The 27444-nt window shown below is 42.0% G+C and overlaps 1 protein-coding gene, 1 non-coding gene and 1 pseudogene across 2 annotated transcripts; 2 read left to right on the top strand and 1 right to left on the bottom strand.

The window, feature by feature from the left end:
* Positions 1-7371: 7371 nt before the first annotated feature.
* LOC124967665 (U6 spliceosomal RNA) lies at positions 7372-7477 on the bottom strand. The gene has a single exon (XR_007105586.1). It is a non-coding gene; the product is annotated as a U6 spliceosomal RNA (small nuclear RNA).
* A 344-nt stretch (positions 7478-7821) lies between these two features.
* LOC124966337 (malignant fibrous histiocytoma-amplified sequence 1 homolog) lies at positions 7822-11398 on the top strand (annotated as a pseudogene).
* A 604-nt stretch (positions 11399-12002) lies between these two features.
* LOC124966078 (zinc finger protein 875-like) lies at positions 12003-19037 on the top strand. The gene is made up of 2 exons (XM_047527171.1): positions 12003-12022; positions 18048-19037. Exons 1-2 carry the CDS (start codon positions 12003-12005, stop codon positions 18847-18849), a joined length of 822 nt encoding a protein of 273 aa, XP_047383127.1. The 3' UTR covers positions 18850-19037.
* The last annotated feature ends 8407 nt before the right edge of the window (positions 19038-27444 follow it).

Below are 27444 nucleotides of genomic sequence, written 5' to 3'. Positions count from 1 at the left end.
GCAGGCACCACCTTGCCGTTTTTCCTTCTTGAAGCCCGTTAGAGACAACTCACTCCACTGATGGGAACAAGGGCTTCACTCTGGTCAGATTTGGAGCCGAGCATGAGGGCTGCTGGGGCATCCTGGATCCCCTTTCCCTACTTCTGGGTTGGACTGGGCTGTGCTGTGGATTTCTGTGGCATCCCCGATCTCTAACTGTGGCACTTTCAACCCGTTGGGAGGGAGGTTCCTCCTAGATACTCTCCAGAGCATTGTGGAGACTGGGAAAATGACCACGGGCATCCTGAGAGCCAAAAGGAGGTGAGAATTACCTGTAATACATCTTGGCAGTCAATAGGATTCTGCCACCCGCCCCTTACCTTTACTGCCCAGGAGGCAGCCTTGTTGACAAATATCATTCTTTGTCTGGAGGAGTGGCTCCAGGAGCCATTCCTTAGCATACCCATCTTTTCCATCCGTTCCTCATAACAACACACAGAGCAGTTTCAGTAATAACACAGGGATATCCATGCTCAGTTGTCCAGTAATGTGGATTAAAAAAACAGGGACAAGCAGAGACCTGTGGCCTGAGTGGTTGAGGAGGACTCCCAGGAGAAGAGAACTGTCTGAGTTGTAGCCAAAGGGTTTGGTAAGTTGGAGAGTTGTGGGGAAGAGTGGGAAGAGGGCAGGAAACAGTTTGTTTCACAGACTGGGCCTCTGGGCATACTACCATTGCCATAGTGTGGAAGGAATGTAGTAGCCAATTGACCTAGTAAAGGTTAATTGAAAAATAATGTACAGGTGAAGACAAGACTATTCACACATGGAGCAGGGAGGAATTTGATCTTCTGTGAACTGAATTTTACATTTGAGAGCACTTTCAGCATCAGCAATTGGGAGGTTTTCACAAAAAAGCCTCAAGTTCCTGTTTCTCTAAAAATAAATCTGCCCTAAACCCGTACTGTTCTTTGGTGTAGGGGCAATTTTAGCAGAACAGTGTCTTCACCATTTGGACCGAGCCTGGAGGGTCTGTTTGCTGCGCTTCCTACAGTCTTCTTCATACTGAGGTAAAATCATTCTCAAGCTAACATTTTTTTGCCTGCCGCCTCTCCATTTTATAACCTCCCCAGTACCTGAGAGGATATATTTCTTCCACCTTTGAGCTTACTGGAGACAGATCAAATAATTCCAGGTGCCAGGCTGCGGAACGTAGAACTTTATCTTTGAGTAAGCTGGGTTTTTAAGGATATTAAGAAGGGACTCAGCATCAGAAAATGACTGTTGTGTGGGAAAATAGTGGTTGACAGACGATAGGAATTTTCTGCTTTCTAATTCTTTAGAATGGTGACTAGGATGACATTGACTTAATTAAATGAACACTTATTGAGTATAGAATACAATTACCCAGAATGACTTACTATCATCATTTTTTGATATGGGCTAATTTGGTTATGTCAGAATTGCTTTGACTATGCTTTCAACCCATGAGAGTAGAATTTAGCTAGAAAAAGATTTGTAATTAGTTTAATCCGAACTCCATTGGTGGGGATTTATATGTTCCTGGATGTTTTCAGAGCAACACTGAGTGTTTCTTGTTTGTAAAATATTTCATTTACTTGAAAGTGTTAATACCAAGAATGCATAAGAAATCCCCACTTAGGACATTTTCCAGGTACTATTGAATCTTTATATATGTGTTATCTTAACCACTCATAATGTTAATAAGGAAGTATTCTGATGTGCTAGGAAAAGCCGTAAATTTGTGTCAACTGATATTTCCTGTCACCTCTTTCAGTAAGACCTAAGTCATATAACCAACATGTTCCTTAATGTAGATTTTTTATTTTATTTTTATTTATTATTTTTTGGTACTAGGGATTGAACTCAAGGAGGCTAAGCCTTATTCAGTAGATTCCTTTCGAGTTAGATATCTGTATGCTAAAAGAAGAATCTGTTATTTCCCACCACTGCCAATTACTTACCTACATACTGTGATTTGATAGAAACAAGGAAACTGTAAACACTCACTCCTATTTTAAAAAAAAGAGAGAGAGGAGGACTGGGGATGTAGCTTAGTTGAAGAGTACTTACCTAGCATGCATGAGACTTTGAGTTCAATTCCCTAGTTTTGAAAAAAATGAGAAGAAGCAGGCATATAGGACACCTCTCATTTTGAATTGTCCTGGTTCGTTTTTAGTCCAGGCAGATATATCCTTGAAAGCTGTGTGAGTTTCCGCTTTATCCAATATGGACCACTGTGTTAAGCAAAAAACTGTAACACAATTCTGTGTATCTTTGGGCAGGATATTGGTGCTGTGGGACAATACCCAAAGAATCTCAGAAGTCCTTTGGTCTTGCTTGGAGAATCTACTAGGTGTCACCTTATTTTCAGAGGTCTTAAATTTGGGTCTTTCAAACATTTGATATGACCTTACTCTGAGGCCATTTTTAAAATTGAGACTCTTGTAGCTAGAGATCCCTGTGGTGTAAAACAGGTTCAATTTCTCACCTGGTGCTGTAGTTCAGTTAATGTCCCCCAAAGGTCATATATAAAAGCTTGGTTCCCAGGGTGATACTGTGGGAAGTAGTGGATCTTTAAGGACGTGGTAAATTGTGGGAAACCCTTAGGCCATTGGGGGTATTCTCTCTAAGAGGATTGTGGGACCCTGGTCCTTTTTTCTGTCTCTGCTTTGTGTCTCATGGTATGAACATTTTGCTCCTTCATGCACTTTCACCATGATAGGTGAGGTCTCATCGGGGGCCTCAAAATGGGGCCACCTGATCTGGGTCTAGATGCCAGAATTGTGAGCTAAATAAGCCTCTTTATAAGTTAATTGCCTTAAGTAGTTTATTATAATAATGTGAAACTGAACCATGCCCTAGCAAGTCCTGTCGTGTCTGTATTTCCTCTAATTATGTTACTAATTCCATATAATTTCCTTATTGCTTCTATTTCTACACATTATTTTATGTAGCTAGAAACATGTAGCTGGAACTGTGTATATGTGTGTGTTGTGTGTGTGTGTATGTATGTTGAACCTAGGGCCTTGTGCATGTGAGGCAGGTGCTCTGCCACTGGAGCCGAATCCCCAGCCCACAACTGAACTTTCCACTGACTGTCTGGAGATGTCCTTAGCTGGATTGAGAGGTCATCAGTTACATTTTCTTTGTTTCAAGTTCACACAGCAACCGTTTTGCTAAATGTATGACATAATCTTTTTTCAAGCTGCTGTAGCAGTGTCCTCACTATTTTTTCACCAGTTTAGTGGATTAAAGAATCTAGTGGCTTAAAATGAAATCATTTATTAGTTTATAACTCTTGGTCAGAAAAGAGGACCACTGTATTAAGCAAAAGCTATAACACAATTAGGCCTAGCACAGTTGGGCTGATTCACCTGTATACTCATGTGGCTAGTCAGCTGGCTGCTGAACTGGAGCTGAGCAACTTCATGTGTCTTGTGGTTGACAGGCTGGTTAGTCGGGTTGCTTCAGTTCTTGATTCTCTTCTATGTGGCCTTTTCACTGAACAACGCTTATGTTAGTGATATGATGGCCTCAAGGTGCCCTGCCCAGAAGGAGTGAAAACCAGTCCCCAAACCAAACACCCTAAAGTAATGCTTGCATCATATTTGCTAATATCCCATTTCATAAAGCAAAACATGTGGTCAAGCACAGGGTTAGTGAAGGAGGAAAATGCATAAGGGTAGAAATAGGCATGATTCCCTGGAGTCTTCACTGTAGCAGTCAACCAGTAGGATGCTTTTGACTGTAAGCAATAGGAAACCCCACTTAGGCTGAAAAATAATAACTTAGATCATTAGAGGAAGTCCAAAGAGGGCACACCTTAAGGTTGGTCCTATAGTTCCATCAGCTTACCAAGGACTGGTGTTCTTTGATGTTTCCGCTTTGTTCTCTCACCACGTCTCATCTAGGCTAGTTCCCCTCAGAGTTATAGGATGTTTGCCAGTAGCAATTTAATTTGGATGATGACCCTGTAAGGTAAATATTATGTAATATCCGTCTTATAAGGAAATTGAGACATGAGAGAGGAGAATGATGACTGCCGTTTGAACACAGTTTATTGCTAGAATTTTACTTTGGGTGACTGAGTATTTCTCTAGCTGAGTAGTTCTCTTTCAGGAGCTTTTTGCCCTCTCATTCTAAGTTGCAGCAAGGTGGACTTCTGGATAAGCAGGGATGTGTTTTGTGTTGAAGGTTTTTCGTGGTGTTCAGGGACGTGGCTGTGGACTTCACCCAAGAGGAATGGAGGTTGTTAAGCCCTGCTCAGAGGATCCTACACAGGGAAGTGATGCTGGAGACCTATAGCCACCTGTTATCATTAGGTAAGTATGGCATCCCTTAGCACTATAATTTGCCCCACAGGATATTTTCCACTTGTCATGAGAAAGGTTATACCTTTGGGTTTGGCTTAAAACAGTAATTAATCTTTTTCCTTTTAGTAAATCTGGATTTAGCAGAGTTGAAGGCAGATAGCTTGATTTACTCATGTTGTGTATGACACTGCATTTCCATGTCTCTTTCCCTGGAATAGAGAGGCTGGGGCTCTCATTTTACCTTCTCTTTCTCTGGACACAGGCGATTTTCATCCCCCAAATATGATTCATTTTTGACTGGAGTTCCCCTTTCCTTACTCAACCCCCTTCTACTTTGGAGAATTCACTATTCATGGGTCTTTGTAACCTTGTGAGTTCACTTTATTTTCTTTCCTATAAAACAGAAATTCCACTTTCCAAACCAAAACTCATTACTCAGCTGGACGCGAGGGGAGGAAGCCCTGGAGAGAGGAGAGAAAAACATTTGCCAGACCTCTGTCCAGGTGAGTGTGAACATGGGATAGATGGGACAGCACACTGCTGGCAGATAGGGCAGGAAGAGGCATTTCTCAGATGCTGGGAAGAAGCTCCTCTGCAGGCCTCCTAGGCCACTGGTAAGGCTTTCTGGCATTGCCTTCCTTGCAGAATATAATCTTCAATTGACAGAGGGATTTTCTGAGGGAGGATCTCTTCCCTCCTCCTGAAAAGCCTCCCTTACTTGTCTTTGTCTTCTCTATAATGCTTTCCATGTTCCTAGTCTTTTTTCTTTCCTTCAGATCTTAAAAACTTCAATACCATATTGGCATTAAATCTTTTGGATGTTGTTTCCTCTTATGCTAAGAATAACTGATTATCTCTACTTCTCCAGATTATAGCAAGCTGTGAATAATAATAAAATGCATACTCATATGCCAGCCATCTGGTTTTAGAAATAAAACATTACCTAATCAGTTGTATCACATACCTCCCACTGTCCTGCCGAAAGAGAACTGTGTTTCCATATTAGAATTTATAATGCCCAATTATGTCTCTCTGGAACTTGTGAATATAATAAGCTTTGTTTATTTTTTTTCTGACCCTCTCTTCTGTATTTTCTTTTGGTCATACCCTGACTATCTCATAAAAGAATATAAAACAAGATAAAAATATCTTGTATATGTTTTGGTACATATATCTGTAGTATTTATATTTATGTTGTCATGTTTTTTATATGCTATCAAAATGGAATTGTATTTTAAATTTTGACCTTCAGTTGTTCCCTGCTAGTATAGTAAGAATACTATTTGTGTATTGCCCTTGTTTCCTGTCACTGTGCTTAATTCATTGATCAATTATAGCTTTTTTTTTTGTAGATTCTTAGAATATTCCATGTGTAGGTCTTGTCATCTATGAGTAAAGACAGTTTTACTCTTCCTTTTTAAACAGAAGGCTTTTGATCCTTCCTCCCTCCATTCCTTCCTCCCCTTCTTTCATTCTTCCATCTTTCCCTCTTTCTTCTTCTTTGTCTCTTTTCTTCTTTTTTGTCTTATTGCAATTGCTAGGACCATTGGTACAATGTTGAATAGATGTTGTGAAAGTGAACATTCTTTCCCTGTTCCTTGCATTGGGTGGGAAGTGTTCACTTTTTTCATCATATGGTATCATGTTACTTTTATCAGGTGACCAATTTCCCTTCTGTTCCTACTTTGTTGAGTTTTTATCATGGATGAGTTGAATTTTGTAACATGAATATCATGTTTTGATCAGACGTCAAAAAATTAGGACTGGGGTTGTGGCTCAGTGGTAGAGCACTTGCCTAGCACGTGTGAGGCACTGGGTTCAATTTCTCAGCACCACATATAAATAAATGAATAAATAAAGGTTCATCAACAACCTAAAAAATTTTTTAAAAAATTTTAAAAAAAGAAGTCACCAAAATGACACCTTGGGTGGTCAAGTTTTTTCTTTGTAAATAGAATTCATGTAAATAAAGTTTTATTAGAAAACAGTCATACCCACCTTAATTTACATATTTTCTCTTGATACTTTTATATTATCAGTAGAGCCGAATACTTAAAACAGATTGTGTGGTCCAGAAGCCTATAACATAATTGTTTGACTTTTAAGGAAAAAAATTTCAGACCCTTGCTTTTAGGAGATATTACAGCATTTCTTCTGTAGTTTGTTAATATGATGAATTGTATTGATTGATTTTTGAAAGTTGAATAAGCCTTTCATTTTTTTAAGTAAACTTTATTTCATCATATTATATATTTTAATATATTATTGAGTTTGATTTGCTAATGTTTTGCTAAGAATTTTTATGGTGTTCATGAGGGATTTTGATTGGTACTTTCTTTAAATCTTAGACTGGTTTTGATATGAGAGTAATAGTAACTTCATAAAATGAGTTCAGAGTTATCCCTTCTCTGTTTTATTGAAAGTTTATTAGAGGGGCTGGGGTTGTGGCTCAGTGGTACAGTGCTCACCTAGCACACGTGGGGCCCTGGGTTTGATCCTCAGCATCACATAAAAATAAAGGTATTGTGTCCACCCTATAACTAAATATATACATATTTTTTTAAAAAAAGTTTATTAGAATTGGTATTCTTTCCTTAATGTTTGAGAGAATTCACCAGTGAGGTTTTCCTTGAGGGAAGCTTTTAAATTTCATATTCTATTTACTTAAAAATATGTGATTATTTTCATTGTTTCTTTTTATATCAACTTAAAAATTTTGAGGGGGTGGGTACCAGGGAATGAAACTCAGGGGTGCTTGTATATTTCAATCATTTTATCCACTTAATCTATTTTAGCTAGAGATTATTAAATTTGTGTATCTTTGCAAAGAACCAACTTTTGATTTAATTGAGGTTTTTGGTGGTACTACGGATTGAACCCAGGACCTTATACATGCTAGGTAAGCAATCTACCACTGAGCTGTTTTATTGTGAAAGAGGGCCTTGATAAGTTGTTTGTACTGACCTGGAACTTGACCCACCTGCCTCAGCCTCCCCATTAACTGGGATTTCAGGCATACAGTACCATACTCAACAGCTTCAAATTGATCTTCTTTTCTTAAAATATGGAACACTTCACAATGTGCATGTCATCCTTGCACAGGGGCCATGCTCATCTTCTCTGGATTATTCCAATTTTAGTATGAGTGTGGCTGAAGTGAGCCCTCTTTTTGTTTCAAAAATTTTCATTTTTATCTTTTTGTCCCCTTCTACTTCTTTGTGCTTCATTGCCTTTTTTATCCTAATTCTTAATGTAAAAGCTTAAGATATTAGTGTAGACCTTCTTTTCTGGTTCAATAATGGATAGCTATCCATTTCTTTCTAAGCCTTGCCTAGCTGACTCCTACAATCTTTGATATGTTTTCATTGTCATTTAGTTCAGAGAATCATCTCATTTATTTTCTTCTTTAACCTACAGATTGTTTAGAAGTGAGTTGCTTGATTTCTAGATATCTGGAATTTTCTAGATATTTTATTATCATTGGTTTTTAATTTAATTGCAGTTAGGAGAATATATACTTGTTTTCAGTTTTCAAAATCTGTTGAGAATAATATTATGACACAGCACATGTCTGTTTTGGTGGACATCCTAAGAGCACTTAAAAATAAAGAGTATAGGCCCACCGCGTGGCCGCGGCTGCGAGGGTAGTGGGACCAGAGTTGGGCACCCAGGAGCTGCAAGGCGGGCGGAGCGGGAGGAGGAGCAGGCATCCTCCAAGGCGCGGCGGGCGGCGGCCCTGTTGCCAGGCGTGCCCATGACCTGGGAGGACGAAGAATGCGGGCTGCACTCCGCGCCGGCCTCCACCTCCCCCCGCGCCGCGTGCTCTGCGCCCCCCAGAGCTGCTCCTGTCGCCGCGGCCCCCTCAGCTGCGGGTGACAGGCCGCTTGCTGCGCTAGGACTCACAGCGCTGGCCGCCGAGGAGTGGAGGCTAGCGAGGAGTGGGAGCAAGAGGGCCTGGGAGATGGCGCCGGCCCGGGTGCAGCACGGCATGCAGCTGTGGGCTCCCGCGCCAGCTTGAGGGTGTCGTCCAGGCCCGCCATGGCTGGGAAGGACATTGGCATCCTGGAGATGGTGAGACTGTGGCGGGACGCCGCCCTTCGCACCAGGAAGCTGCGGAGCAACCTGCGCCAGCCAACGCTTAGCGCGACTTGGGGCTGCCCCGGGGCCGGAACAGGAGCCGATCCACTGGAGTACCCCGATGCTCTCCAGCTAGTGCTGCTGGCCAACATCGGGGGCACTGAGGTGCTGAACCTGGGGAACAATGGCCTAGAGGAGGTGCTGAAGGGCTGGAGTCGGCCCTTGGCACTCTATGCGTCCTGGTCCTGCGCAGGAACCGCTTTGCCCAGCTGTCCCCTGCGGTGGCAGAGCTCGACCACCATTTCACCGAACTGGACGTGAGCCACAATTGGCTGACACCCCTGGGCGCCGAGATGGTGAGTGCCCTAAGGGAGCTGCGCAAGCTAAACCTCAGCCATAACCAGCTGCCTGCCCTGCCCTCCAGCTGGGCGTCCTTGCCCACCTGGAGGAGCTGGATGTTAGTTTCATCAACCGGCTGGCGCACCTGCCTGACTCCCTTTCCTGCCTCTGCTGCCTGTGTACCCTTGGTGTGAACCACAACCAGCTCACTGCCTTTCCCCGGCAGCTGCTGCAACTGGCAGCCCTGGAGCAGCCTGCACGTGTCCAGCAACCGACTGAGAGGCCTACCTGAGGATATCAGTGCCCTGCGTGCCCTCAAGATCCTCTGGCTGAGTGGGGCGGAGCTTGGCACTCTGCCCAACGGCTTCTGCGAGCTTTCCAGTTTGGAGAGCCTCATGCTCGACAACAATGGGCTGCAGGCTCTGCCCACCCAGTTCAGCCAGCTCCAAAGACTCAAAATGATCAATGTCTCTTCCAACCTCTTTGAGGAGTTCCCTGCCACTCTGCTGCCCCTGGTTGGTCTGGAGGAGCTTTACCTTAGTCGCAACCAGCTCACCTCAGTGCCATCCCTTATCTTGGGGCTGGGGTGGTTTCTCACTCTGTGGCTGGATAATAACCGCATCCGATAATAACTGCCCCACTCCAGTGTGGAACTGACAGGCCTGGAGGAACTGGTGCTGCAAGGGAACCAGATCGCAGTGCTGCCTGACAACTTTGGCCAGCTCTCCCGTGTGGGACTGTGGAAGATCAAGGACAACCACTGATACAGCCCCTTTACGAGGTCTGCATGAAGGGGATCCCCTACATAGTGGCCTACCAGAAGGAGCTAGCTCATTCCCAGCCAGCAGTGCAGCCCCGCCTCAAGCTGCTCCTGATGGAGCATAAGCCTCAGGAAAGACCTTGCTCCAGCACTGCCTCACTGAGGAGAGAGTGGAGGGAAGCCATGGAGGAGGGGACAAAGAGAAGAGCTACCCACCTTCCCCTCCCACCAGTAGCAAGGGCATTGAGGTGACTGGCTGGACAGCCGATGCCTCCAGGGGTCTTTGGTTCATCATGTATGATTTAGCTGGTGATGAAAGCTATGAGGTGATCCAGCCCTTCTTCCTTTCCCCAGGAGCCCTGTATGTGCTGGTAGTCAACTTGGCCACCTATGAGCCACGCCGATTCCCAGTACTATGGGCTCCTTCTTGCATCGGGTGGGGGCATGGGTTCCTTATGCTGTGGTGTGCATTGTGGGCACACATGCAGACCTTTGCGAGGAGCAGGAGCGGAGGAAGTGTCTGGATATTCATCGCTAGATTGTCCTGCAGGAGAATCACGATGCTGAGGGCCTGAGCCATCTAGCCCAAGTGGTAGATGAGGCCTTGGCCAGGACTTCGGCTTCGTTCTGCCTGCCCCCATGCAGCCTACTATGGTGTTTCTGACAAGAACCTTCGCGACGCAAGGCCCATTTTTAATACCTGCTCAACCACCGGCTGCAGATCCTCTCTCCAGTATTGCCCGTTAGCTGCAGGGCCCCCCCCTCAATTGCAGTGCCTTCGGGACAAGCTGCTTTCTGTAGCTGAGCACCAAGAAATCTTCCCCAACTTACATAGAGTCCTGCCTGTATCCTGGCAGGTGCTGGAGGAACTGCATTTCCAACCACCACAGGCACAATGACTTTGGCTCAGCTGGTGGGACTCTGCGCGGCCTGGGCCTGCAGGCAGAGCTGACTGAGGACCAACTGCAGAGTACCCTTTCCTGCTTGCACGAGAGCAGCAGTTGCTCTACTTTGAGGATAGCCCGGCGTTCAAGGAGCACGTCTTCCACAACCTCCCCCACCTCATTGACATCCGCAATGTCTTTTTCCAGAGCAATGCTTCCTTGCTGCTGCATAAACTGCTACTGGGGACCAGTGGAGAGAGCGAGGGTGATGGGGAAGCTCCCCAGTGATGTCGTTGCCCACCCAGAGCCAGGACCTGCTCCAGGCCACCAGTTCTATCACTATGTGGAGTGCTTTCTGCGCCATGGGCTCCTGTCAGCCCATGTCATCGATTGAACATAAGCTTCATATCCAGGCTCAGCAGGACTTGCAGCTGCTGCTGGAGCTGCTGGAGAAGATGGGACTCTGTTACTGCCTCAATAAACCCAAGGGCAAGCCTTTTAAATGGGTCCACCGGCTTGGTACAAGTTCCCATGCTATGTGCAGAATGAGGTGCCCATGCAGAGGCATGGATTAATGGGACCAACCTAGCAGGGCAGTCTTTTGTGGCTGAACAGCTGCAGATCAAATATAGTTTTCCTTTACCTTTCCACCTGGGTTGTTTGCACGCTGCAGTGTCCAGATCAACAGTCATGTGGTGCACAGATCGGATGGTAAATTTCAGATCTTTGCATATAGAGGAAAAGTTCCTGTGGGTGGTGAGTTACAGACCTGCCAAGGGGATCCTGCAGCGAGATACCTGTCCATTGCCAGGCAATGCATCATTACCAAATATATGGACCGCATGGCAAGCCATCACCCCCCTTGGTAGAGGAACTGAATGTCCTACTTCAGGAATGGCCTGGACTGCACTATACGGTGCACATCCTCTGTTCTAAGTGCCTTACGAGAGGGTCACCCAATCCACACGCTTTCCCAGTGAAAGAAATGAACTTCTGAGAAAGCATCCTGTATGACTCTTAGAAGCATTACGCTAAGCGAAAGAAGCACAGACTCAAAGGAATACATACCATTGTGAGTTCATTTATGTGGAGTTCTAGAAAGGCAAAACTGCTGTCATGACAGAAAGCAGGTTAGGGGCTGGTGGTTTGGGGAGGGAATTGAATGCAAAGGGCCACAGGGGAACATTTTTGGGGTGATGAAATTGTTCCGTGTCCTGATTGTGGTGGCAGATATAAGACTGGATGCATTTGTCAAAACTCATCAAATTCTACACTTGAAATTACTGAATTTTATTACATATAAATTATAACTCATTGAAATTAATGTAAAAAACAAGTTCTGGATTAAAATAATTTCCTTAGATATCCTGAGACATACCTTTTCACATTAATGTGGCTTATGCCTTGTGATTATATCCTGTATATGAATGATTTTGGTAAATGGAACATTGCTAGTAAGTGAGTATCCAGATTGTCCATCTTAGTTTTTGTTTAATTATGTTCTAGAACTATATGAAATTGTTGATGTCTAGTCATTTTTGACCTTTTCAAAAGCAGCACTTGCATCTGGCTTAACTAATAGAAGAAGTTCTGTTTGCTTTTTTTATTTCATTTGAATGACTCTTGACAATGGTTACATCTCAAGACTGGTAATTAAATTTCAAGGGTTTTATAAGAAAAAAAAATAAGGAGTATATTCTGGGCTGCAATTGTGGCTTAGTGGTAGAGGGCTTGCCTAGCATGTGAGGCAGTGGGTTCAATCTTTAGCACCACATTCAACACTAAATAAATAGTTATTAAAAAATCCACTAAAAAAAACCCCCTGCAGTTGTTAGGGTAGTGTTCTGTAATTGCTAGTTAGGTCATGTTGTTAATATTGAGATAATTTACATTGTTGATTATGTCTAAGTTTTTGGCCATTATTTCAAAGAATATTCTTTATCATTTTAGATTTATCCGATTATCTCTCTGTAATGATCTCTCAAATTTTGATTTATAGTTTGAAAAAAAAATATTTTTTTTCCTGTGCTGTTGATTGAACCCAGGACCTTACACATGCTAGGCAAGTGCTCTACCACTGAGCTAAAACCCACAGCCCTACTTTGAAATTTGCTATGAGGCACATGTACTTTATAATGATTATAACTGGTTACTGTATTGATTTTTATCATTTGCAGTTTTTTGTGTTTTTATTAATATTCTTTGTTTTAGAGTTTATTATCTGATATTAAATAATAGTTCCAGCTTTTTATGATTATTCTCTGCCTGGTATACTTTTGTCCCTTGTTTCATTTCAATCTATTTATTTGTCTTGTATGGTTGACTTTTTTTTTCTTTTTTTTTTCTTTTTTCTTTTTTTTTGGTGGTGCTGGGATTCAACCCAGGGCTTTTGTGCATGCCACCACTCTACCAACTGAGCTACATCCACAGCCCATTGGTTCTTTTTTATTCAGTTTGATGATCTGTACATTTTGGTTGCAGTTTTTAGTCCATTTGCACCCAGTGTTACTATAGATATAGAAATTTTATTTTATTTTATTTGTTTTTTTATTTGTTCTAATTAGTTGTACATGACTGGAAATTTTATTTTTGTCAGATTTTTATTTCTCTGTCTGATCTGGATTTCCCTCCTCTGTACCTTCTTCAGCCTAAATTTTTTTTTAAACCAAATACTTTTTGGTTGCTTATGTGAATTTGTGGGTGTGGGTTTTTCCAGGGATTACAATGTGTCTTAAACCAATTTAATTATTGAATTTGCTTCAGATAGTGTAAGAATCTTGCAAGATGTGGTTTACATTGTCCTCATCTTTAGCACTGTTATGTACATTATGCCTGTATAATCCTAACCCAAAACTATAGTGTAAACTAGTTTTTAATATTCTATTTAATTTTGCAGTATTGGGTATTGAATCCAGGTAACACTTTACCAGTGATTTATATCCATGGCCCATGTTACAGTTTTTAAGCAGTCATATAACACAGTCATATACTTTTAAAAGAAACTAGGAGAAGTATGCATATAGAAGATGTTGTGAGCATCTGTGTGTTGGGGGAGTGTGTGCGATATCTACCCATATTTTCTGGTACCTGTCACACTTTTATATGACACAAAACTGTTATCTGGTGTCATTTTCCTTTATATGGAAGACTTCCTTAGAATTTAATACAGTCAAGCTGGCATTGAATTTTTCAGTTTAATCTAAAAATGTTATTATTTCCCCCTTTATAATATAGATAAAGAATTGTTGGTTAAAACATTTTCTTTCAGGGCTGCAATGTTTTCTGGCTGTCATAATTTTTATAAAAAATGTTTTTTAGTAGTTTTAGATGGACAGAATGCCTTTATTTTTATTTTATTTATTTTTTTGTGGGTACCAGGGATTAAGCTCAGGGCACTCAACCACTGAGCCACATCCCCAGCCCTATTTTGTATTTTATTTAGAGATGGGGTCTCACTGAGTTGTTTAGCACCTCGCTTTTGCTCAGGCTGGCTTGAGTGAGTAGGTCATTTCTATTTAATCATCTTCAGATGTACTAATTTTCATCTTCCATTTTCAGTCTGCTATTGAACCTTTCAAGTAAATTCTTAAATTATTGTTTGTTTCAGTTTTCTAATTTCCTTTTTAAAAAAATGCATCATTCTTTGTTAAAATTCTACATCTTTTCTCACATCAATACCATATTTTCCTTTTTTCTTTGAACATAATTCCTTTAGTTAGTTGAAAATATTCACAATAGCTTCTTTGAAATCTTTGTCTGCTAAATTTAACAACTGGACCCTCTCCCTTGCCCACCTTGTTTTCCTTTCCTGTTTCTCATCTGAATTCAACTGTAAACTTCAGTCTCCTCAGGGATGTGTGACAGCTTGTAGTCCTGCACTGTTCCTAGTTGCTTTAAATAGCTTCTATTTAGCTGGCCTTCTGGCAGTCTCCCACATGTCTGCATAATTTGCCTGTCATCTTTGTGCAGAGGCCACCTGAAGTTTTTTTTTTTTTTTTTTATTGGTACTGGGGATTGAACCTAGGGGCACTCAGCCACTGAGCCCCATCCCAATCCATATTTTGTATTTTATTTAGAGACAGGGTTGCTTAGGGCCTCGCCGAGTTGCTTAGGGCCTCGCCATTGCTGAGGCTAGTTTTGAACTCAAGATCCTCCTGTCTCAGCCTCCCAAGCCACTGGGACCACAGGCATGCACCACATGCAGCTTTTAGGGCTCCACTTTTAGTGGTTTCTTGTGTTTAAGGATTCAGTAATTCTCAACTACTCTTCTGGTCTTTGGCTTTCTGATATTCAAATCCATAAGTCTTCAGCTTTACTTCCTGCCCTCTGAGCTGCTTACAGTGGTAGAATATACTCAGTTGAAAATGCAGCAGATTCACAGGTTGTACTCCATGCAGCACACCTATAATCCCAGTGACTGTGGAGTCTGAGGCAGGAGGATCATGAGTTCAAAACCAGCCTCAGCAACAGCGAGGCACTAAGAAACTCAGTGAGACCCTGTCTCTAAATAAAATACAAATAGGGCTGGGGCTGTGGCTCAATGGTTGAATGTCCCTGAGTTCAATCCCTGGTACCAAAATAATAATAATAATAATAACAGAATACCTTTATATCCTTTACACATGCACGCATGTGTAAATATATGGTATTATAAAATCACCTATTACTACTTTAACCTAATTTGCTTTATTACTTTTCATGTACTTTCTTGCTCCCTTCCTTCCCTTCTCAATATATATGTAATATTTTATGTATGTGAATGTATGTGTATGTTCATATAGTAAATGTTAGGAATTTTTCTATGGATTTTCTGTATTCTCTCATATAACCACATTATGTTTATTAATCTCAGTAAACTTTGAATTATTTTATATCACAATTTTGTTAATAGGACACAAGAATGTTTTTTTTTTTTTTTTTTTTATTCCTGCCAGAACATCATCCAACCCAGGGTCAGTTAGTGCATTTATACAGGTCTTGTCTATTAGCTTTCCTTAACCTATTAAGTCCAAGCTCTCAATTTGTACTTGAGGTTTGTTGAACTTCTTGGATCTGTAGAACAATTTTTTTCATTAAATTTGGGAAGTTTTCAGCTATTTCTTATTAAGATTTTTTTTTTTTCTCTGATCTTGTTTTTCTCTCCTTCCTGAGTCCTCATCACACATAGGTTGGTTGCCTGTTGGCATCTTATTCTTTAATTTTTCTTTTACTCTCTTCAGTTAAGTTCATTTCTTGGATCTGTCTTCAGGTCCACTTCTTTTGCACACTCAAATATTTACTGTTGTATCTCCTAATAATTTATAATTTCAGTTGCTTTGCTTTTGTATTCCAGAAATTTCCTTTTGTTTCTTTTTAATAGTTTCTATTTTTAGGAACATTCCCTATTTACTAAATCATTGATAGCACACTTTAATTTTTTACATATTGTTTTAGTTCTTTGAACATATTCATAGTACCCACTTTGAAAACTTTTTTTTTTTCTTTTCTTTTCCTTAAACCTGGGTTCACTCAGTGACAGTTTCTATTAACTGCTTTTTTTTTTTTAGAGTTGGTGTTACTCTTTCCCATTTTTCTGAAAACTGGATATTTTAAATAATATAATTCCTCTGGTACCTGAATATATTTCCTGCCTGAAGATTGTTTTTGCTGCTTTTTGTTTGTTTTAGTTAACTTTTCTAGATGAAATCTGTAAAATATGTCTCCTCTGTGAAGATGATGTTTTCTTAATGGTTAAATTTTTATCTTTTATTTCATTTCACTATTGGGGATTGAACCAAGGTACTGAGATTGGCTTTGAACTTGGTGTGCTTCTGCCTTAGTCTCCCTAGTTGATGGGATTACAGTGTGTGTCACCATGCCCAGCTTCTGTTTATTTTTATGAAAAAAATTTTTTCTTTTAGTTGTAGATGGGCATAATACCTTTCTCTTAATTACTCATTTTTATGCCGTGCTGAGGCTCAAACTAACATGTGCTAGGTAAGTGCTCTACCACTGAGCCACAATCCTAGTCCTAGAGTTTATTTTTAATTCTGGCTTCCTTGATGTCAGTCTTGAAACTGCAGAGCTTAGTGGTCTCTAAGAATTGACCATATTTGTATTCAACAACTTTGAGTTAGAAAGGCTTCCTATATATTTATGGTTAAATCTGTGGGTTGGGGGAAAATTCAAAGTTCAGGTGGTTTTACATCTTTCCTGAGATGGACATGGTGATGCACACCTATAATCCTAGCAATTTGGGAGCTAAGGCAGGAGGATCGCAAGTTCGAGGACCAGCCTCAGCAACTTTGTGAGACTCTAAGCAACTTAGTAGGACCCTGTCTCAAAAATCAAATATAAAAAGAGGCTGAGAATGTAAAGCACCTCTGAATTCAATTCCCAGTACTGAAAAAAAAAAGTCTTTCCTGGCTTTCTACTTTCTACTGAGTCCTCTTATTTTCCCTTTGCCCTGTTTGTCACCTTCTTGTCAGACAGGGATATGTGGAAAGCCCAAGCCCACTCAGTCTACAGCCAGGGATATTTGGAGAGTTTGCCAAACCTCTCTCTGATAGTCTCATTTTCAGGGTCTCCCTGTTAAATTCTGGACCGTCAATCAATTTTTTTTTCTTCAAGACCATAATCCTCAGATAGCAGTTGCTTGTCTTCCCTGTTCATTTACTACCTAGACCTTTCCTTTTTGAAAAATATTTTTAGTTGTAGATGGACACAGTACCTTTTTTTTATTTATCTATTTTTATGTGGTACCAAGGATCAAACCCAATGCCTCCACCTGAGCTACAACTCAGCCCTAGACCTTTACTTTTATGGATAGTTGCAGTGGGTGTTGGTTTCTGATCTTCCATTTCAAATCAAGTGAGCCCCTCTAGTAGCCCTCTGATGGCTTTGGTGGCCTGTCTTACTATAAGCTACCACATTAACAACTAAGCTAGGATGGAGGGAGAGGTTAAGACAACTACAGCAATAATGTTGCAAACTCCTTCTCTGAAGTTCAGTATTTTTCATGAATAAACACTTATTGATTTATTTTTGTTTTTGGTTGATTTTTTGTACTGCTGAACAGTACCCGAGTATTGTGATAATGTGAAAAGCTCTAGGTATGAGTTGTCTACAATAATATGGAGGTCAACATACTTCTCTAAAGTGCTATGTAGTATGTATTTTAAGCTTATAAGACCACATACAGTCTTGTCAGATTGTCTTCTTTCCTTCCTCAAGATAATTTTTTTTTTTAAGCTGGTAGGCCTTACATAAATAGGTTACAAACTGAACTTGGCCTGTTGGATGAGTTTGCTAACTCCTGCAACAGAAAATGTAATGCATAAAGAGAAATGAAAAGCAGGACTTATGAAGGATTTCTGTGTGGGAGATAGCTTGTAATATGATTGTATTATGACTGATTAGTAGGCAAGGCAAAATGACCTAGATAGTCCTACTTATGACTTCTCTGAAAATGTTCTTTATTCAGCAGGATCAAAGTCAGAAAGTGAACCTTGTCCTTCCTGCCCTCTAGTATTCTGTAGTCAGCAAGCCCTTAGCCAACATGTGTGGCTCAGTCATCTGCCTCAGCTATTCTCAAGTTTATGTGCAGGAAATCATCTCCACCCAGGGAAACACTGCACAGAGTATCAGAAACGACAGCAGGAGCAAGTCTTTGGTCAATTCTGCTTGACTGACAAGCAAAATTCAAGAGAGAGAACAAGACTCCAAGCCACTGTTTGGCAGCCCAAGTAAAAATGCCACTTCAAAGCTGTCCTCCAACCCATGTGAAGAACATCCAGTGAAATCCAAGGAAGACAACATAATAGTGGATATAAGGCCCAGCCTAAAACAGAAGGCAGACCTTGAGGAAGGGGACAAAGTATTGCATGGTTTGGAAGTCCCAGGATTTGAAGCAATCAAATTTGAAGAGTTCCAGCCAGACTTTATTGAGGAGTCAAACCTACTTAGCCTCCAGAAGACACACACAGGGGAGACATCGTACATGTACACAGAGTGGGGACCAAACTACAGCAGTATGTCAGTCCTTGTCAAAAACCCAAGGACTCACCCTGGAGAAAAGCCTTATGTGTGCAGGGAATGTGGGAGAGGATTTACCTGGAAGTCCAACCTCATCACACACCAGAGGACACACTCAGGGGAGAAACCTTATGTGTGCAAGGAATGTGGGCAGAGCTTTAGCCTAAGGGCACACCTCATCACACACCAGAGGGCACACACTGGGGAGAAGCCTTATGTTTGCAGGGAATGTGGGCGTGACTTTCGTCAGCATTCACACCTCATCAGACATAAGAGGACACATTCGGGTGAAAAGCCTTATGTTTGCATAGAGTGTGAGCAAAGTTTTAGTCAGAAGTCCCACCTCATCAGACACTTAAGGACACATACAGGAGAGAAACCTTACACATGCACAGAATGTGGGCGTCACTTTAGCTGCAAATCAAAACCTCAAGACACACCAGAGGATTCACTCAGGAGTTAAACCTTATGTATGCCTGGAGTGCAGGCGATGCTTTAGCCTGAAGTCAAACCTCAACAAACCCAGAGATCACACACAGGGGAGAAGCCTTTTGTGTGCACAGAGTGTGGGCGAAGCTTTGCCAAGAAAGCAACCCTCATTACACACCAGAGGACACACTCAGGGGAGAAGCCATTTGTATGCAGGGAGTGTGGGCGAGGCTTTAATGATAAGTCAACCCTGATTTCACATCAGAGGACACACTCAGGGGAAAAGCCCTTCATGTGCAGAGATTGTGGCAGAAGGTTTAGGCAGAAATCAAACCTATTTAGGCATAAGAGGGTACACTCGAGATCCTTTGCAGGGAATGTGGGCAAGGATTTTGTGATAAATTAACTCTCATAAACACCAGAGGGCACACTCAGAGGGTAAGCCTCATGTGTGCAGGGAGTGTGGGCAGGGCTTTAGCCGGCAGTCACACCTCATTAGACATCAGAGGACACATTCAGGAGAAAAACCTTATGTTTGTAGGAAGTGTGGGCAGGGTTTTAGTTGGAAGTCAAATCTCATCCGACATCAGAGAGTACACTCAGGATAGAACCCTTGTGTGTACAAGCAGTGCAATGAAGTCTAGCAAGGAGTCACAATTATCAGACATCAGAGGACATGCAGAGAGCTATGGCTTTAGAAATAAGCCACTGCTCAACACCACAGAGGAGATATCTTCCTTTTTACAGTAGGGTGTACTCCTCTGTATTGGTGAGAATAGCATCTCCATTCATCTAAAGGAGAGTTGCTGGCCCATTTTCAGGAGCTCTGGCTTCTCTGGTGAGGATGTTGTGGAGCACTTTAAAATAGGGAATTGGGGGCTAGGGTTGTAGCTCAGTGGTAGAGTGCTCCCCTACCACATGTGAAGTACTGGGTTGGATCATCAGCACTACATGAAAAAGTAAGTCAGTAAAATAAAGGTACTGTGTCCCTCTACAACTAAAAAAAAATTTTAAAAACATAGGGAATGGAGACTATTTCAGTATTATTTTCCAAGGACACTTGAACACTCCTTCCCTCATACCCTTGATGTTACAAAAATGACAGTACTAGAGCCTGTTTTTGAAGTCTGTGTGACCTGAGAACAAGAGACTTGGCTGACAGCATGGCTGATTTAATGTTGGTTCCTCAGCAGAGTAACCTCAGGGAGAGTTTGGGGTATGGTGAATTCTTGGGGACAGAGAGTGCATGGATTGATAAGGATTTTAATACATAATGTGATGGACTGACAGATTTGGGTCCATGAAAATGTTATAGGCCAGACTCTAAGGGAAGTGACTAAACAGACTCCATTTTGCTCTGAGACTCCATGTTATGTAAGACATAAGCTTCTCCCATGGGAACACCCTGCCTCTGTGTCCATCATCAGTTACTTGGTGTGACATGTTAATAAATACAATGGCAACTCCTATGTAGTAAAGAATTGCTCTCTTTTGATTCCTATTGCTCCTAAACAATGTACCATGTGAACAGTGATGTGTGGATGTTAGTAACCATTTTTAGTTTGTACCTAGGTAAGGTTCATTTTGACCCACTTCCCTCTTTGTTGATGATCTCATGATGTTAATATGTAATTTCGAATCATAGCAACACATTATGATTAATGTGATTTTTGGTATAAGAACCCCTATAACCCTGTGGTCGGGGCTGTTCTCCCAGTAGCCATTTTTTGGGGCATTGTGTGAGACAGTCAGCCGGCCAGCTTAATAAAGACTCAAATTTGGACTTCTCAGTGGTGATCGGTCTGTTCTTAAGTTGCGCCCCATAACATTTGGAGGCCCCAGTGAGATCCTCACTGCCTGGTGAGCAGTCACCGCTCACCACTGACCTGGAAACGCCTGCTGAGGGGAGAGGCCACAGCATTGCTCCTAGGGGAAGGCCTTTGAGAGATGTTCCTCAGCCCCAGGCTGCACGGTCTGTGGAGCCCGCCCCAGGACTGAACTAAATTCTCCGAGAAGTCACCTGTTTCTGCACACGTGGGGAACGGTAAGTCTGTTTCTGGTGGATCTGCATCTGGGGACTCTGAGGAAGGTTGGATGCAGCATTACTTCCTGAGTCCGGGACTGGCAAGACATTTCTCAGTCCCTCTGGTCTGGAATCTGGAGTGGCCACTTGTCCATGTCTTTGGTGTTTTATCTGTTCTGTGTTTGTCCTTTTCTGTTTTTTGTTGCCCTTAAGTGTAAAGCATGGGTCAGTCTCCCTCATGTCAGTCATGTGCTCCCCTCCAGTGCATGTTAACTAATTTCCAGGAATTCCAGAAGAGAGCCAGTGACTATGGAACCCGCTTCGATGTCTGTTCTCTCTCTAAATTCTGTGAGAGAGAATGACCAACTTTTGAGGTCATATGGCCCCCTTAGGGGACCACCAAATTGTCTTTGGGCAACCTGAACATCCTGATCAAATGTTTTATAGTCAAATTTGGGTAAAAAAAATGTTTTAAAAATGTTTTAGCCATGTTCGCTGAAGCTTTCATTAAAATGTAAACTGCTGCCATAGGAACTTCCAACTATTGGACTTGGTCCACCAAAATGCCAGGCTAAAATTTTGATGGCTGCTATCCAAGAGACCAGGAAAACCGGTTTAGAACAAGACCCCAACCTAAGGGGGCTCTCCCAAGGAGACCAAAAGAAGCAGCTCCCTTGCTGTCTCTTCGGGAGACTCCTTCAGGTAGGGATAAGGCATAACCTTTGTCTATATTCTCTTAATTCCTTTTCATCTCTGATGAGAGGGATCACATCAGCATGGAGGCCAAAAAGACTTTAAAATTCTATTTTTTTGAGTTCATAATTTCAATCTGGTGTGCCTAGGTAAATTTTTGATCAGACCTATTTTATCCAATAATAAAGTTTTCTTAATGCTCTGTTTCATTCAGAGGCCAGTTAACAAGGGTTAACTCTCAGTCTAATGGGTTTTAAAAAATAAGCTATAAGGTCTTTGTCCATCTGTTTATTTTATGTATATGTACACTGGTGTATTGTCATGTTTACATATATTGGTACCAAAATTGACATATGGGCTCATAAATTAAAATTAAAAAAATGGATCCAAATATTTTTGATTCACATGATTTAAAAGGTTTTTAAATTGGGTAAACAGAAATATGACCTTCCAGTTACTAACAGTTTTGTTTCCAGGTGGTCAAAAAAATAAATAAAATGTAATTTTATAAAAGTCTAATATCCATGTTTCTAGGTTTTTCTTCAACAGGAAAGAAATGACTGATACAGCTCAATACAATTCTCTGATAACTTGGCTTTAAAAAAAACTAAATTAAATTTAACATATATGGGATTGATCATAGATGTGTTTGTTAGAGACTTAAAACATTTTTGGTGTTTTCATAAATTGGTAAATAAAAAAAGGGTTTAAATTTACTTTATATTATCACTAAAAACATGATTACTAAAAGTTTTAACAGGTATTATTCTATATAAAGGGTCCAAAGAAAGAAAATTTAGACTTTGTAATGTAGTACAATACTTTAAAATAACAGTTGCTGTTTAACCAGAATTGTACAAACCCCCAATTTTTAAGATTAGCTGTTCTAGAGAATAAAACTTGGAACAGGTACAATGTTAAGAGTAAATTAACATTTTAAGAATTATTAGTCATTTCAGCATATAGACTGAACTTTTGTTTATATCAGTACATTAATATTTGACCTTAGGAAAAAACTTGAATAGTTTTAACTGTCGTGTTACTTACATATACACATAAACCTTTTAGAATTTGCTCTTAATTAACATTTTTAATCACTTAGACACTCTTGTTGTTTACTTAGATGTACTACAGCCTTATTTTAGCACATAGACCTTTTTTCTAGAAACATTTTTATTAAATATATTTTTATATCTAAAACCTTGTAATGTTTTAATCTGTTAAAAGTTAAACATGGTTAATATAAAAACATCAATGCAATTATGATTCTGTAACTCTTTTTTATATATTAAATGTGTTAATATCTTCCAGGTGTACAAGTCTTTAAAAGATTTAAAAGAACATTTTATCAAGCCTGGTGTTCTCCAACCTAAAGTTGTAATGGTAATTTTAAACTTATCAGAATAAGAAATTTTATTGGGGATTATTTATATCATTTAGTGTTCTGTAACTGGACCTGAACCTTATGTTACCTTCTGCACTGGGATAAATATGTAATGTATTTCTAAAAGATAATGAGAACCTGATCTGTTTAAAAGTTAATATAAAACAGGAAAAACATTTTGCCACTTTACTAAACAAAAGGAAAGTTAAAAGCTCTCTCAGCTTTCTTTGATTCATGTTTTAGGTGTATATCATACTGTGTTAACTAACATTCATATAGATTTAGGAAACAATATATGTAAACTTTATAAAATGATATTAAAAAAAAGATAAAGATCAGCTTCAGAATAAGACTGTTTACCTAAGATTTATGAAGAGCCCCGCCTTACCTGAGATAAGGCTCTGCTTCCTACCTTACTACATGTTACAATGACTCCAAAATAAGACAGACTTCAGCTCATAAGTTACATTCTAAAGATTGATTTTTTGTTATAAAATTACTGTGATTTCAAATAGGGAATATAATATATAGCTCAGCCAAAATTTAAGATAGCTATTACACAACTAAATATGTTTTTACTGTTGTTAATTCCATTTTGTATTTTCCTTGTAAACTCTGTAACTGTTGACCGATGTTTTACAGAGGTACTGCTTCAAGAACAATCTAAATTAATTTGTGATAATAAGCCATCACCTATAGGACAGATAATATAGATCCCAGTTTAATAAAAGTGGGTAAAGGACTATAAAGTCATAGACATTAAAGTTAAAACCCACTACTCTTACTGTATGACTGGTGAAACTGACTTGCTGGATGTTTAAGATCAAAACCTAAAGATTGAGATTAAAATAAAGGAGTCAAGAGAATCAATATTGGCTCTTGCCTTCAGAGTCAGCCTAAACCCAGGGAACAAGAGAACTTCTCTAAGGAGCTTTGCAACTCTGGACCACACAACCTTCTGATCAGGGAGATTGGTGTTACCACTAGAGGATGAAAAGCCAATCAGTGCACCTGCTGCAGAGGAGGGTCCTTGGGAAAGGGAGCCATCCCTAATGCTTCCAAAGGAGGCCACCTCATCAAGGAAACCCTACCAGGTGAATGGCATTAAAGGAACTAAGAAGCTGCTCTCAAGTTCCCCAAGAGTGACCCCTGTGGGAACTCAGCTGACTCTTAGCAGATAGGAACAAGGTCAATTTGACCAGCTTGATCTTAAATACCTAGCAAAAACAGTTAAAACCAAAACACAGTCATTCCTGGACATTTTAAAAAACTAGTTATTTTAATGTAACTTGAGACGTACACTTGTGGTAGCCCCACCCAAAAATAAGTAAGACTAGAGGTAGCAAAAAAGATTCTTAGACAAAAATGCCTGATAACTATCAAGAGAAACTGCCAGAGTTTTAAGTTTTTACTCAGTTTAAGGCCTAGAGATTATCTAACCTCCAGTACAGGTAGACTTAATCAATGTTTGCTAGTATGATTCTCTAGCCCTGAGTAACAAAAATAAAGGGATCTCTACTAAACAAAAAGATCATGCCAGTTAAAGGATATTTACAAAAATCAGGTGACATTAAGTAACTTAACTAAATGTTGTGCTTACATTCCTGATAACTCCGACAGTGTTAAAGATTTACAATTGAGGCCTTATCCTCTCCAGACTTCTTAGGCTTTGTTAGGCCTTTTTTAATAAGGAGGAGGAGCTGGAGGAGGAGGAGGTGGTCAAGAGAGAGTGGTGAGCCACGAGGGAGGCCTGAGGAGCTGGATACGGGGCCCCTGAGCCAAGGGGCAGCAACAGCAGCATAGTCTGCGGAGACTCAGGGAAATCTCAGTGCCCTGGAGCCCAGCCCTGGGCCCCTGGAGACCAACAGCAATCCAGACAGCGCCCAGGTGTCTCCACAGCACTCGTCTGGGGGGAGCCCTGCCACCTGCTGCTCCCAGCGCCCTGCTCAGGGCGTCCTGGTTACAGCCGAGGCACAGGCAGCAGTGCGGCCCGAGCCACACCAGGTCTGCTGCTCACTGCCAGAGGAAGGGAGCAAGGGGAGGCAACATGAACACCATCGGACAATCTCTCGAGGCCCTCGGGCCTCCATCAAGGGGCTTCAGAGCGAAACATCTTCCTGGGCTCCACCCCATTGCTCTCCCTCACAAGGGGCTGCTAGGAAGAGAAAATTGCCCATGGTGACGGCCCTGCCACACTTGGTGCCCTGGCCTGAGGAAGAGCTGCCTCCACCTGCCAAGCGGCCACATCTGTGCTTCCAGGAGGACTCAGGCAGCCTGAGAGGTTCAGGCTGCGAGGAGGAAAAAGGGGGAGGATGCACAGGCCTTGGCGGGTAGAAGAGGAGCTCTGAGGGGCCCCCGCACCAGTCAGTCGCTCCACTCTTTCTTCCCACCTGCAGCCCCTGCCCACAAGGCACACTCAGTCAGCCCACCCAGTCACCCCTCCCAGATGCCCCATATTCTTTCCAGCCACCAGATCCAATTCCAGCTTGCTGGACCCCTGAACACATCTGTCCCTCTACCTTCCCCCGTGCCAACGGAAGGTGAAGGGGAAAGGCCCAGTTCAATTCCTCTGCCTCTTCCCACTCACCCTCCTCCTGCTGGGAGCAAAGTGGGAAGCAATGTGGGAGTTAACCCCAATGACTTTCACCAACCTACACACCTGCCAAGACCTGTGGCACCTCCCAATTCCCACCTCCCCACATCTCTTATCCAGGTCCCTTTCCCCTCCAACCCTACCCGCTGCAGATCCATCTCCCCCATCCCCATGTGTATTGATTCTCCTCCTCCCCCTCTTTTTCCCATCCTCCTCCTCCTCTTCCTCCCCCTCCTTCTCCATTTCATCCACCTCTTCTTTCTCTTGTTTATACTCTTCCTCCTACTGCTCTTCCTCCTCCTACCCACTGCAGATCCATCTCCCCCATCCCCATGTGTATTGATTCCCCTCCTCCCCCCTCCTCCTCCCCCTCCCCCTCCTCCACCCCATCTCCTCCTCCTGCTCCTCTCCTCCTCTTCCTCCATTTCATTCACCTCTTCCTTCTCTTTATTCTCCTCCTCCTCCTGCTCTTCCTCCTCTTCCTCCTCCTAATGCCCCTTCTCCTTGGGCTGCTCCTCCTGCTCCTCCTGCTGCTCCTCTTCCTCCTCCTCCCCATTCCTTCCCAAGCCCTACTCTCCTCCCTTGCACCTGCAACCTCCATAGCCAGGGCCACAATGGTCCTGCTACCAGCATCTCTGCCACCAGCATAGTATAGTCATCGGCTCCCCTTGCTGGGCATCCCACTGTGCAGCCTGAGGACATTGACATGGACACTACCCCCCCTTCGATGGCAGTGATTTTTCCATCTTCTGCTTCCTGGGGCAGCTCCTACCCACACCCCAAGGGCCATGGCCGGAGAAAGAACAGGCAGCCAGCTCAGGCAGCTGTCTCCACTGGAACCCTGGTGCCTCAGCTCACCCACCCCAACTCCAATCTCTACTCTGGTGTTGTCCTACAACCTACCCCTCAGTGTGCACCCAGGAACCCTCAGCAGAACAGAGCCTCTGCCAACGCCCCCAGGCTTTTCGTGCTGCCACTTGTGAACCACTCACTGGCCTCCACCCCGGCACACAGGGCCTCTGCCCCTTCAGCCTCCAAGGCCTCCAGCGAAGAACCCATGGATACCACCCCTCCTTCGTGGGCAGTCCTCTTCTAGTCACCTCCTGCCTGCCAAGCTCTCATCCTCACTCCATTTGGTAAGCATGGCACACGTTGACAGCTAGTTCTAGATCACAGGCCCTAGGTGGCACATGTTTGATGTTCCAATTGCTCCCAGCGTGACTTTGGAAGTGAAATGAGCTTTGCCAATCTGGGCTTTTGAAATAATAGCTGGATGTAGAATCACCAAGGAAGCATTGTGCATGCACACACGCCCGCACACACAAACACCCCCCCCCCCACACTCACTCACACACACACACACACACACACACACACAGGAATGCCAGTCTTTGACTCTAAATTTCAGAAGTATGCAAACTTGAAAATTTTCTAAGACTATCAAGGAGACTAAAGAGATGTGATAAGTGTAGGAACTAGGTGACCCTGGACTTAAATTAAGTATGGAGGATGCAAAATATTTTCCAGGATTTTCTTAAGACAACTAACAAATCTGGGCTAGACATTGGAGGAAGGTATCTATGTTAGTTTCCTGAATTTAGAAATGTTCCAGAGTTAGGAGAGACAATGTGCTTCCTGGACAAGTCACAGCAAAGTAAAGGCATTAAAGGGTTCAGGGGTATGAGACACAAATACTCTTCTCAAAATGTTCAGAAAAATGGAATTAGGGAAAGAGACAATAATAATGGATATGTGAGAAAATGTGAAAAGTTTGTGACTCATCCTAGCAACTCAAAATAATTCTCATGAAGAGGCACTCAATCAATTTTGTCCAGGCAGCAATGAAGTTATGTAAGTCCTCAAGAGCCTGATAACACCCTGACTCTGACCATGACACAGTGCCATGAGGTGTGGCCTTTTGAGATCCCTGAGGTGC

Source organism: Sciurus carolinensis, chromosome 16, assembly GCF_902686445.1.
Source record: "Sciurus carolinensis chromosome 16, mSciCar1.2, whole genome shotgun sequence".
NCBI classification, from domain to species: domain Eukaryota; kingdom Metazoa; phylum Chordata; class Mammalia; order Rodentia; family Sciuridae; genus Sciurus; species Sciurus carolinensis.
Note: the sequence above shows the minus strand (reverse complement) of the source record. Positions and strands in the feature narration are given on the sequence as shown.

Bases quoted from the DNA above. Each gene is read 5' to 3' on its own strand.
- LOC124966078 (XM_047527171.1), top strand. From the start codon at position 12,003: ATGGTTACATCTCAAGACTG. The intron at 12,023-18,047 runs GTAATTAAATTT...TTGACTGACAAG, and splicing joins ATGGTTACATCTCAAGACTG to CAAAATTCAAGAGAGAGAAC.